This window comes from Petromyzon marinus, chromosome 22 (assembly GCF_048934315.1).
Source record: "Petromyzon marinus isolate PM22_M1 ecotype Great Lakes invasive population chromosome 22, UKy_Petmar_22M1.pri1.0, whole genome shotgun sequence".
NCBI lineage: Eukaryota > Metazoa > Chordata > Hyperoartia > Petromyzontiformes > Petromyzontidae > Petromyzon > Petromyzon marinus.
In genome coordinates, this window is record NC_133688.1 from 16420110 (window position 1) to 16433125 (window position 13016).

At 41.5% G+C, this 13016-nt stretch overlaps 1 protein-coding gene across 8 annotated transcripts in view; it reads right to left on the reverse strand.

Annotated features, from left to right (window-relative positions):
- Positions 1 to 862: 862 nt before the first annotated feature.
- LOC116944914 (transmembrane protein 268) overlaps positions 863 to 13016 on the reverse strand; it is a 79978-nt gene continuing 67824 nt past the window's right edge. For 6 of the 8 annotated variants that reach the window (XM_076068773.1, XM_076068772.1, XM_076068771.1 and 3 more), the window contains 7 exons: positions 12529 to 12642; positions 9047 to 12350; positions 8372 to 8462; positions 8159 to 8233; positions 4349 to 6597; positions 3383 to 3472; positions 863 to 2458 (listed from right to left, as the gene is read on the reverse strand). Coding sequence is in view for 5 of the 8 variants with exons in the window: in XM_076068768.1 (XP_075924883.1) it covers positions 6465 to 6597; positions 8159 to 8233; positions 8372 to 8462; positions 9047 to 12350; positions 12529 to 12642 (3717 nt within the window). In the remaining 3 variants the exon portion in view is untranslated. Of the gene's footprint in view, positions 2459 to 3382; positions 3473 to 4209; positions 6598 to 8158; positions 8234 to 8371; positions 8463 to 9046; positions 12351 to 12528; positions 12643 to 13016 lie in introns of those variants that run through there. The other 2 variants (XM_032958820.2, XM_032958818.2) reach the window with 2 other exon arrangements.

Below are 13016 nucleotides of genomic sequence, written 5' to 3' on the forward strand. Positions count from 1 at the left end.
TGATCCCATCGGCAACCGGTAGTTGCTGCCACATGCAGCGTGGTGGCTAGCGAAGCACATTACTGTTTGCGTGACAAAGCTCACCAGCGAGAGCAGTGGCGTACCTCTCATTTTGCAGTACAGCAAGAAGATTGCTAACCCGTGCACATTGATCGTGATGTGTCCACACGAATGAGTGATTTCTCTCCGGGGACAATCGCTTTCCTCCCAAATTCAAAAATGCTACAGAAAGAAAACCCAACTCGATTGGCCAAAATCCCAACCGGGGATCCTTTTTGACACAACGTGTTTTGGAGACTTGCACTGCTGTCTCTTGAGTGACGAGTGTTTTACTTACCCAGTGTTGCGAGCCCTATCCAGATGCTGAGCTGGGACTGAAATCTTGTGTAACTTGGGTCAATTGTTATATTTTGTAATGTCATTGGTGTTTTTTTTTCAAACTGTAATTTGATTAGGTAATTACCCTTTGTTTTTTTCGGTAAAGTCACGTAGAAATAAGAAATACCTTACCGAAAAAAACCAAAGAGTAATTTCTGCAGTCACGAAAGCACCAAATCAAGTCTAGATAATTACCTTTTAAAACAACTATATTACATTATTTGGCAATTTCACGAAAGCGTTAAGTGCGTAATGGCACACGCGAGATTTATCACCGTGCCAAGCAGTAGAGCCAGAATCATATTCAAAGCAAGTGTCTCCACGGTGGGCATGTTTGTTTTTCCATCGCCAACCAAACACGTTCATTGAATTAGCGTGTTGTCAGTATCAGTCGGCGGGTGTACGTGTTGTGCACATGTTAGGGTCTGGCGCTACCTGCTCGTTTCGGATGCGAAAACAAAGCATTGACGCCACACGTGCAAAATCGTGGTAATGCGGTATTCGTTTAATTCCAAGCCACCGGTTGCTCTTGCAGTACAAACGTGTTTGTGCAGTAAAAAGTGTTCACATTTCAGCAGCGTGTTCGTCCGAGCTGCTGTACCACCCTTGCCTCGTTTTTGTTGTTGCATACTGTAAACAGTGACGGCGGAATCTGTAAATCGACGACGAACCACTTTAAGGTGTTCTAAGGTGAATTAATAGTTTTAAGCGAGTTTTCTTTAGATTGCAAGAGGTGAATAACACGCGAAAACGGCTTTCTGTGAGGAGTACAAAGTGTCAAACACTAGCTTAACTATAAAAAAACACTTTCTGCTGCTAGGGAGTGTGCTAAGTCAGTTTGGTCGAGCATCAGTTAAAAAAATGCGGTATTGAGATCCTGCTTTAAGCGTACAATTGCTCTCTCTTGTGACTTTCTGATGTCGGTGTTCTTGTGGATAGCCCTTTGTCAATCCATTGCTGGTTGAGGGCCTCCCCTCGCCGTGCAAGTCTTGGGGGCGGGGGGGGGGGGTTATTTGACCATACTTCACCAACGCTGTTGCAAGTGGGACGCATAGACGTGCACGCATAGTACAGTACACCGATGCCCTTTGCCAGACACGTCGTGGCCCCCATTGTGTGTAGCGTTGTTGTTCGGTGGTCATTTAGGATGACATAATTTGTCCGTTGTTAAGCGCTATCGTTGGCATCGTTGTGGCATGACCTTGAGAGTACAATGGTAACTTTGCAGTGGAAAGCATTTGCATAGCTGATGCTCAACTCTTAATGAGAAGACATCGGACAGGTTCACCTCCCACAGAGGGGGGAGTTAATGTTGCTGACTTCATAAGCTCATCACCAACGTCACTACACGTGGTCTAGCAGAGGAAAGCCACTAGCTACGAAAACACGATAAACCACCACCCCCGCCCGAGTACAGCATTCATTCAGGCACATGAAAAACGTAACACCGATGTGTAGGTTTGTGCTGGGGGGGGGGGGTGTATTGACCTCTCAATTATTTAATAGAGATCATTAAGGTTTGCGACACACACGTCAAGTAGCGTGCATTGGAATGTTGTATGTAACGGGTTCACGTGACCTAAGATTACCACAATGTTGACAATCCATTTTTGAATCGCCACCCGAAATCACGACAATTCATCGAGTGGTGGGGGGGGGGGTGATCATTATGCCCTGGGCTTAATCTCTCGCTAAATATCCCCCGGGTCGCTGGTAGACTGGCGTAGGGGGTGAGGCGGCACGCGACCAGTTATCACAGCCATATCGAGGGTTATGTCACGGATGGTGTGTGCCGAGTGTGGAAATAATTTAGGGGCAATGATGCGGACGGATCCGGCTAAAGTGAAATCCTGGTTATGCCTCGAATTTCTGTGGAGAGTCTGCTGATTTAACGGCTGCGTTGGCGTGTTGGGGTTTGGGGGGGGCAATCGGGAAATGAGAGGAAGGGCGCTGAAGGGCTGTGATTTGCTCCATCAGCGCTTCCACTAATATCATCCTCTGCGCTCGTCCGTGGGCTGTGGGAGATGGTCGTTGGATGGGCAGGGCTGGGTCACTCGCGGCCGTCTGCATCCGCCTGCAGCTATTACAGTGGGAGGAGAGAAAAAAACAAGTTTGTTTCGACACGTTGTGTAATAATGGGTTCAATGTCACATCCTAAAACTATGCAGAAGTTCAGGTCCACTCACATGGCCCCTGGACGTGATGCGTACACGCGGATTCAAATTGAGGTTTACACATCGAGATGTGTCCGGATATGTCAGGGGTCAGAGTGCTCCGCTGGCACCGCCAATATTCTGGCATGTGATTAAATTGGGTTGTCAATTGTAGTGTGGTAATGGTCTAACCCCGGTATCCAATGGCTGCCCAAAAACAAACTATTACATTAAATTCGATTTTTCGCTTAATTTGGCTAAATTGGCAGTTTGAAAAATGCTGCCGTGTGGAACAGAAGTCATTTCAAGGGGTCTCAGAGGTAGCTCTGTTATTAGGTTCCGTATGCCACAGTGTAACCCTGATACAAAGGGTTACACTCTGAAAAGAATGGATTTTTTCGTCAGCAAAATTTGATGTAATTGAGAATTTAGATTTTTCAAGTCTGTCCATTGGCTGTTAAATGCGTTTTCAGGTTGTACCGCCTGCTACCCGGCAAGATGTCGAACATCCCGCTCCATGTGCTGCCTGCAGGTGGCTTTAAACGTCGGACACTATGCTGAACAACACGCAGAAAAAACCCAAGCTATTCAGCACTGCTGCGAAAACTTCATCATCACGATCCATGGCCAGATAGTCCGTAGGTGTCCACTGCACATTTCGTCATGTTTACACTTTCCTGTCTTGTGCCAATATGCTCAAGTATTGCCACATCTTTCTGGAACCAATCTCTTATCAAGCCATTCTCTGTTTGGTCGCGAAACAACTTACGCAATAAAAAAAATGTTCATACATTTTTTTCGTCGCTTTCATTGCTTATTAGCGCAGAAGTATGCAACGTTCAGCGTCTCACCTTGTGTCTGTTTTGGCGTGGGATCAGCTGGTGTGCTGTGCTTGCTTTCGCAGCACAGCGAGCGGATCTTGCCTGCCACATAGCTGCAGGCTTCAGAGGCGACGAAAGAACGCGTGTTATATTATATCACTCGTGCTGATTGAATAATTTGTTTAGAGAGAAAAAACCTGTTCGGTAATGGAGAACACTGTTTATATTTATTTAGTCCACTCAGAAATGAAGTGATGTGGAAAGCACTCTTGACTTTTGCTAAGTCACACTGACGAGAATTTTAAGTCGCTCGGCTAAGAAAACAGAGGGGTGAAGAGGATGTCATGACGCCTGGCCAAGTCAAACTGAGCAACAGACTCGTTTTGTTATGTTTAGTATAACCCGGTAAGGATCTAATACTTTTATGATCCACGTGAACATTTTGGAAATGCGTGTACAAATATAAATGTAGGACCAATGTGCCCCAAATACACCCCATCTTGTCAGATAACGAATCAATATTTGGTGTATTTTTGGATGGAAGCCTGCTTTGGGAATACAAAGCGTGGACAGCATGGTCACCCAATGGGGGTACAATGCATTCTTGACTGGAGCTTTTGAGTCTTATCCCCGCACACACAATGGGGCTTCTCCCGGTAAGCCCGTTTCTTCCCATATGCCACTCATTCATGGATTTGCCACACGGCCCTCCTGAAAGTCGTGACTTAGGCTTTCCGTGATAAGGCTACGAACAGATAATTATTTATCTCAGAAAAAAAGAACGTTTGAGTATTATAAACAAGGTGTTATATTGTATAGTCAGAAATGTATTGTGTACAGCATTGACAAACCACACATTTTGAAAACATGTTTAATTAATGAGAAAAATACACCTCTTAATACGGTATATTTAAATAACCATGTACAGTAATGCAACCGTATCACGTTGAACATTGCCCACAACGCACGCTTAACATCACGATAAAGTCAGCTTACCGTTAATGATTAGTCACACCATCTGAAACGGGTCCTGGTCTCGCGCACTGCGTTTATTGTGTCTGCGCGCTCTTCGGATCGCGTTTCGTGTGCGCTGTCGTTTGCGTGGGCATTGATAATATAGCGAGAATATGCTGAGTAATGGTGCACAGGAAGAGGCGGCAGGGACCACACCAGAGTGGCTTTTAGCACGTCACAGTGCATCATCCCTCCCCCAGTGTCGGTGTTTTCTGACTCTCACAGATGTTAAAACACAACCGCTTGGAACTTCACGGACGGGTCGTCGGTGTGTATTTGAATAAACTGCAAACGCAGCACTTGCTCAGCATGACGTTCTTTAGAAATGCGTAAATTTGTTCAACATTTTAACGTACCCGAACTGGCAAACTGAGACTTTTCTAAAACCAACGAAACGCCTCGTACATTAAATCTTGACTTAAAAGCTTTCGTGACTGCAGGAATTCATATTCTTTGGGTCTTCCGGTAAAGTCACGTAAATAGGTTCAACGAATATAACAAACAATATAAATAAACTACGACGTTTCGATCGCAACGCAAGTAGTCATCATAAGGAAGAAAATAAACGTCGTAGTTTTTTGTTATTTTCTTTGAATCTATCGACGTGACTTTACCGAAAGACCCAAGTAATACCTCGTACATCGTCTTTGTGAATTCGGCAAGACTTTTGATAAATACTCCTTAAGCCTCGCGACAGAAAGATCGCATAGATTATGCAGGTTATGCCACTCCGCACTGTGATAGACATATATGGGATATCCTGGGTAAAGAAACCTCAATAACCCACACTATATTATTGTCCTGAAAGGAGTCTTAATTTATTGTTTTTGTTTAGGGGCAGTCCATAAATGACGTCACGCGATTTTGGACGATTTTTTACCCCCGCCCCCCTCGTCACACGGCGTCACAAAAAGTCAGTTCCCCCCTCAAATATGACGTCACAAAGCTCTGCCCCCCCCCCCACCCAAAACCATATTTCCATTCTGAAAATAAAAAAATGCTTCAAACCGCTTTAAACTATTGTCATTGTAGTGCGTATTTAATGCGGTGCTGCACTCTGATGTTGTAGGAGAAAACATAAAGTCTATTTAGTTAAGTAGAACGTGTTGTCTATATTTATTTAAAGTTGCGCATTTTGATGTGACGTCATCACACATCGTCACAAATGTCTGACTCCCCCCCCCTAGGTGCGTGACGTCATTTATGGACGGCCCCTTACCCATGAAAGCCTCACTGAGTCTCGCGACTCTTTTTCAGGAGGGTCCTACCAAGTTTTTGCAATAGGGGGCAATAATTGCTATGTATATTTCAATTGAGAATGTTGAGAGTCGCCAAGTGGATGACACAAGTCTATTATTAAGATCATTGAACGACCATCTGTAGGTAAAGTCACGTAGAATGAGAATAAAATAATAAATTGATAAAATAAAATAACATTCTCACGACGTTTCGGCCACAACACAAGCGGCCTTCATCAGGTGAAGGGACGAGACTGTTTGGAGGACACTCCAGCGCTGTCCTCCAGACAGTCTCGTCCCTTCACTTGATGAAGGCCGCTTGTGTTGTGGCCGAAACTTCGTGAGAATATTATTGTGTTATTTTATTTTATCAATTTATTATTTTATTCTCATTCTACGTGACTTTACCGAAAGAACCAAAGAAGATGAATCCTTGCAGTCACGAAAGCTTTAAATCGAAATTCATCTGTAGGTAGTTAATACAATACAAACTATTAAACGTTGTTTGTCAAATCTTCCAATGACGTTTGTACGGGTTTTCTTCGAAAAAATACAAATATGTGGGTTACATCTTGACTTCTTAAAGCTTTCATGACTGCAGGAATTCATATTCTTGGGTCTTTCGGTAAAGTCACGAAGATAGGTTCAAAGAAAATAACAAAAAATAAGAAAAAACTACGACGTTTCGATCGCAACACAAGCGGTCGTCTTCAGGAAAAGGAAGACGATCGCTTATGTTTCGATCGAAACGTCGTAGTTTTTTCTTATTTTCTTTGAACCTATTTACGTGACTTTACCGAAAGACCCAAAAATATGTGGATTATACATTCCCTCCAGGACACGACTCTTTACAACATGCATCACTTCCAGGTGGCATTTGCTGGGAAAGCGTTGGGTCTTGTGGAGTTTGTGTTCCTGTTTGAAAAGTCGGCCTTCCAGCTTCTGTGTTGCTTTGCTGCCTCCAGTCCACGGTGGACAGATAGGACCTGGTGGCTGCGTGGACAAAAAGGACAAACCACACCCGGGTTTGGTACATATACTCTGACCTTAACGATTATTCACAGTACTCAAGATGTTTCGTATAATATACATAGCTAGAGATTAAACCACAGGTTTCTATGATTGTAGCTTTCCCACTAATTCTATTCCGACCACTATCACCAATGATGAATCCGTTCCGATCTCACAGAGCAGTGTAATCCTTTATGTTAGCGGAAAGCTGACAGAAGCGGATATCAAGGCTCCCTCTGAGATTCCCTCAAGTGCCCTATGATCCACACAATAAGGGACAAGTTTCCCACCCACCCTACCACTGAGGGTAATGGTCGTGACATGACAGTCAACAGACATTTTTCATTCTAAGAACTGGAATTTAGTCAAATTAAGTGAAGTCATTGTTGACTGGGCTGGAACCATCACTGGTCTACATATGAGATGTTTCCTACTTCCAGCAAAATGCATGCATTATTAAACATGAGGCTTTTAAAGCATGACACCATGACTTATTTATAAACATGCTTGCATAAGCACACCGTAATATAATTGGTTTTCACACTTCTATGAGGCCTAGCATAATTTTTGTATCAAAATTAAATTTTAAAGATGCATAAATATGCTCAAATACATTTATAATGTAGGGCATGCGAGAAGGCCACACACACGAATTGGGTGTGCAATTTAAGCATGTCTCAGTTCACTTTACATCAAATGGAACCTCGTAGTGCTGTGATGAATATATTCTAAGTGTTAATACATATATATTCACACTGTACAGATTTCTGAAATGTTTTGTCAAGCTGTTTGACAAGCTAATCGTTTGAATAGTATTACCTTAACATAAAATGTTGCAGTTCGGGCATGAAATTGCTACATGGCTGGCCAGGTATAAGGCATTGCAATGATATATTAGGCCTCAATTACTTACTGGGCGTTGGTTAGTCACAGGTTAAACGTTTATTCAAATTGCCCTATCGGCGTCATGTCATGAGAGGTGAAGTTTCCGTTTGGGACTCGCACAGCAGAGTAACCCCATGTTAGGGAATGGCCTGCTGAAGGAAATACACACCCGTACCTTTAACACCTTCAAGTGACAATTTTTGTCCACAAGAGAACTATGTTTTTATTTACCAGATAAGGCCCACTGAGCTATATAGGTATTTTTCAGAAGCGGCCTGGCCACAAATGATAGCTCAACGCAGTGGCTCGTCATGTGGAAATGTATAGCAGCCAAATACTTTAAACACATGTTTCTAAACGTGGAGGAAGATTCATTGCATGGTAATCAAAGCAATATTTTATTCATTCCGGAATTCAGCAAAATTAAGTGAAAGCCTCATTTAATGAAACTTTTGCATGGTAATTGATGACTAGACTGAGACCCATCAACTCACTACACTTGACAACCAGGTTTAATACTGGGCCGCTTACCCAGACATGAACCAAAGGATTTCAGTGAAGGTGGCTTAGTGATCTGGCTTCAGCCACCCTGTCACCTTAACAGTAACCGATATGAAGTAAAATTAAGGTGATAGTATACGTCTCAAAGGAGTCTTACTTGATTTTTGAGATCTCGTTAATGAGGCGACACACCGTGTCAGTGGCATCCCTCAGTTTGGCAGTCTGTGTGGATCTAAAAGGAACAAAATAAATGCTGTTGTGGATCACATTCACACAATTTCACTCAGATGATAAAGTATTATGTAACACATTGGAAATGTTAGCAATTGCTCTGGTTGGTGCTGACAAAAACAAGAGTTGCAAGCTCTACCTTTGAGTGTTCACAACAAATTCAGAAGATTTCTCTTGGATACAGATATCGCTAGGAGTTTCAATATTTTCATTCATCTGCATTTCATTGTCTGTAAGGAAATTATGGTACAATACTGTAACTCAAAACAGCGAACATTTCAGGAATTCAAAACACTTACATTTTCTTACAAGTTTTTCTGCTTTGCAATTTCCACTTCTATATTGTCAACTAATCTCTAGGAACAAAATAGGGGGTGCCCCCATATTTGTACAGGGGGGTAAGCCATATACTGTGCTTCCCACCCCTGCCCAAATCCTTTGTGGGTCCCCTTGGCTACATGACGTAGGAATCATGGCTACTTATCCCCAGTAACAGCATTAGTAGGAGACCGAGGCTGTTGGCCAAGACAGAAAACGTAGCAACGGGAAGCTGAAAATAAATTTCAGAGACACGGAGGAATTATCGCGCCTAGCGCCACTGCTTCGATCCCATGAGGCCCTCACAATAACCTTCATGGATCACTTTTAGCTCCTTGACATAGGCCACGCAGCTTCAAAATCATTCCCAAGTATCTACCTTTCCTCAGCACTTGATGAACAACTCCAATGCTGTTGCCATCACATCTGGTCCTAAACAAACCAAAAAACTGTTCATTAGCACGCAAAGATAGTAATGCGTATTTTGTTTACTTGCCTTCACTGAGCTCGCTCATGAAAAATTCACACAACTGGCTGTCTTCTAAGAGCAAATCATCTACAACTCCGCTAGCTTCGACGTGTGACTTGCGGCTGCGTTCCGAGTTCTTGTCGCCGGCTTTTGGATGAACAGTAGTTCCTGTTAATGGTTGTTTCAAGATGCCTGCAAGTGCAGGGGGCATGGCAACAAAGCAGCCGTCCATTTCGATGCCAACACTTTGTGGTGGCACACACACCGCTTCTTCGGCGACCGATTCTTCGTATTGTTCAGCCGGAAATGTTTGTTTTCCATTGGCTGAGAAGTCTTGATGCTCTATATGCTCATCAGTTGGTAATGTTTTACTTCGCTCAGTTGATAATTCTTGATTTTGTTCAGCCGATATATGTTTATGTTCATCGGCGGATATTTTTGTATGGTTATCAACTAATAACTCTTCTTTATGTTCATTAGTTGGTAATTCTTGACTTTGCTCAGTTGACAATTCTTTATATTGTTCAGCTGATATATGTTTTAGTTCATCGGCTGAAAATGTTTGATGTTCATCTGTTGTTAAATCTTCATGTTTGTCAGCTGATAATTCTTTATGTTCATAAGCTGACAATACTTTATATTGTTCAGCTGATATATTTTTTAGTTCATCGGCTGAAAATGTTTGATGTTCATCTGTTGTTAAATCTTCATGTTTGTCAGCTGATAATTCTTTATGTTCATAAGCTGACAATTCTTTATATTGCTCAGCTGATATATTTTTTAGTTCATCAGCTGAAAATGTTTGATGTTCATCTGTTGTTAAATCTTCATGTTTGTCAGCCGATAATGCTTTACTTTGCTCAGCTGATATATTTTTTAGTTCATCGGCTGAAAATGTTTGATGTTCATCTGTTGTTAAATCTTCATGTTTGTCAGCCGATAATGCTTTACTTTGCTCAGCTGATATATTTTTTAGTTCATCGGCTGAAAATGTTTGATGTTCATCTGTTGTTAAATCTTCATGTTTGTCAGCTGATAATTCTTTATGTTCATAAGCTGACAATGCTTTATATTGCTCAGCTGATATATTTTTTAGTTCATCGGTTGAAAATGTTTGATGTTCATCTGTTGTTAAATCTTCATGTTTGTCAGCCGATAATGCTTTACTTTGCTCAGCTGATATATATTTTAGTTCATCAGCTGAAAATGTTTGATGTTCATCTGTTGTTAAATCTTCATGTTTGTCAGCCGATAATGCTTTACTTTGCTCAGCTGATATATTTTTTAGTTCATCGGCTGAAAATGTTTGATGTTCATCTGTTGTTAAATCTTCATGTTTGTCAGCCGATAATGCTTTACTTTGCTCAGCTGATATATTTTTTAGTTCATCGGCTGAAAATGTTTGATGTTCATCTGTTGTTAAATCTTTACTTTGCTCAGTTGATAATTTTTGACGTTTAGCTGACAAATCTTGATGTTGTTCAGCTGAAAAATGTTCGTGCTCCACTGAAATTGTTTGTTGTTTGTCAGCTACATTTTTATTTATTTCAGCTAATTCTTGATATTCTTGAGCTGACAATTCTTCATGTTTATATTCTTCAGCTGAGAAGACTTGATGAGCTTCACCTATTTTTTCATCATCTTTTTCAGTCAGTGATTGTTCATGCTTTTTTGCAGCATAATGTACTGTGGTTTCCATGTCCAGAACTATATTTTTTCCTTTGCAAAATTCACTTGTCAATGGCTCATCTGAAATACGTTCTACAATATATTTTTCACATTTTCCAGGCTGGAAATACCGACCGATTTCAGCTTTGTTATTCAGATCTAATGAATCTGGATTGCCTGGTGCTATTATGCATCCCAAGTGCACTGTTTCTGTGCCATCACCAGAGTATATCATTGTAGATGTTGCCCCGCTAAAAGGGTCCTTTTCTTTTTGTTGCTGTGTAACCACTGCTGCATTTTTGTTTTGAAAACCAACGACTGTCGATGCCAGCGTTTCAATTCGCAAATTCAGGGGTGCCTCTATTGAAAGGACCTTGTGTGATTCTGCAGCGTTCGGCTGTTTCCGCACATCTGACATGTCGGCATTTGAAACCGATGCAAAGGGGTGAGAAGATGAGACAATGCTTTCAATTATAACCACTTCACCTTTCTGTCCTTTTCTGGACAGCTTATTTCTAAAAGTTACAGGCATTTGGAGTTTCTCCAAAATGCTGCTTTCTATATCAGCATTAACTGTACCACATGACTCATCATGTGTAACCAAACTCTCAGTCCCATTTGAATGAGGTGGACAGACGTTACTAGAAACCAAATATGTTTTCTCAACGCCACTGCTGTTTTCTCTAGAACGTTGGTCTCTATCTGTATGCTCTTCCAAACAATTGGGCAGTGTGTGTGTTTGGTTATGAAAGCTCATGTCTATTGACGAGATATCTGTATGCATGTCAGAGACAATGTCAGGTACAAAATTGCTATTGGCCATTAAGATCTCGGTGGGATGGCCATTCCCAATTTTAACGTTTAATTGACATTCATCAGCAATATTTGCCTTACCACAGTCTTCCTCATTGCCTTCTGCATTATCATGCTGACTTGGGTGATTGCTTTTGTTTTCTTCATTATCATCAATAGTCAGACATTTCCCATACACTTCTTTTTGTATTACTGGGGAATCCAATCCCACAATGCAATCCACACATAGTGGTTTTGTAACAACATTTGTAGGAATGTCAATTTGGATGGGATACACAGCCTGGCAATTGAGTGCAGTCCCAACACATTTAGCATCTAAATCACCCGTACTCTCAGGCTCTGCCCTTTCTTCTTGTGGATAATCACGCTTGACTTCTTCATTTAAATCAAGTTTACGCTGGTCTTGAGAATGAACATGGCAGTGTTCATCCCGATTAATTGGGACCTCATCGACATGTACCACCCCAACATCCACCTCATCGTCACGCCTCTCATATTCAACCTCCGCCAACGATTTTGCCAGCAGGCTGGTCGTCACATCCTCCATACTTGTTATGTACGCTTCATTCAGGAAAGATGTTTCTTGGTTTGCGCTTGCACTTTCTACAGCGTTCAATTCATCCAATTGTATTTTCATTAAATCCTTCCCATTTTCTGGCAGCGGAACTTCTGTGTCAGAGTCAATGTGCTGCTGCTCTTGTTCATGGACCGTTGGAGGCAATTCTTTTTGCAATTCTGAATCACGATTTTGATCGCAGCCTGTGCTTTGCATTTCCGGGACTATATGAGGTAAACATTCCAGTTTAGAATATTCACCGATGGAGTGTTTTGTGGAATTAATCGCTCGAATCTACAGAAAAAAAACACGGTACTTTATGTTTAAAATAGAACATAATTGGGTATAAAATACAATCGGATATTTTAGCTGTACAAAACAGTTTAATTTAAAATTCCTAATATATTTGCAAAACATGGCAATACAGCTGATAATACATATCAAACACATATAAACAAATGATAATGCCTACTTCTGCTGGATGGGCAGTGTTCAGCTGTGTTTCTTTTTGAAGCATGAACATTTTTGACTTCCTGCTTTTAAAAACTGGAATGTATTTTCCACTCGTAGGCTTCAATGAAGGGATCTGTAACATTAAATCCATAACATTTATACACATTTCATTGTATACAATACACTTTTCTAAAGGTAGCAGAGCATAGTCAGTGTCTATAAACAGCCTCATCAATACAATTTATTATTTTTTCAGTTAGATCGTGTAAATATAAATGTGTCATTAAACCCGCCACCGCAGGACACAACTAATTAGTAAGGTTTGTCACGTAAACAAAACATGCCAATTCGTTACGAGTTCAGTGCACAGGTGTGTTGGAGAGTAAACCCAAAAAATCCCTTATGGAAAATATTGGTCACAAAAGCCTACACTTGACATACTCCCACCGCGTCGACTCGAGGGGTGGGAGTCAGGGAGAGCAAAAAACGAATGGTATTGATTGATGG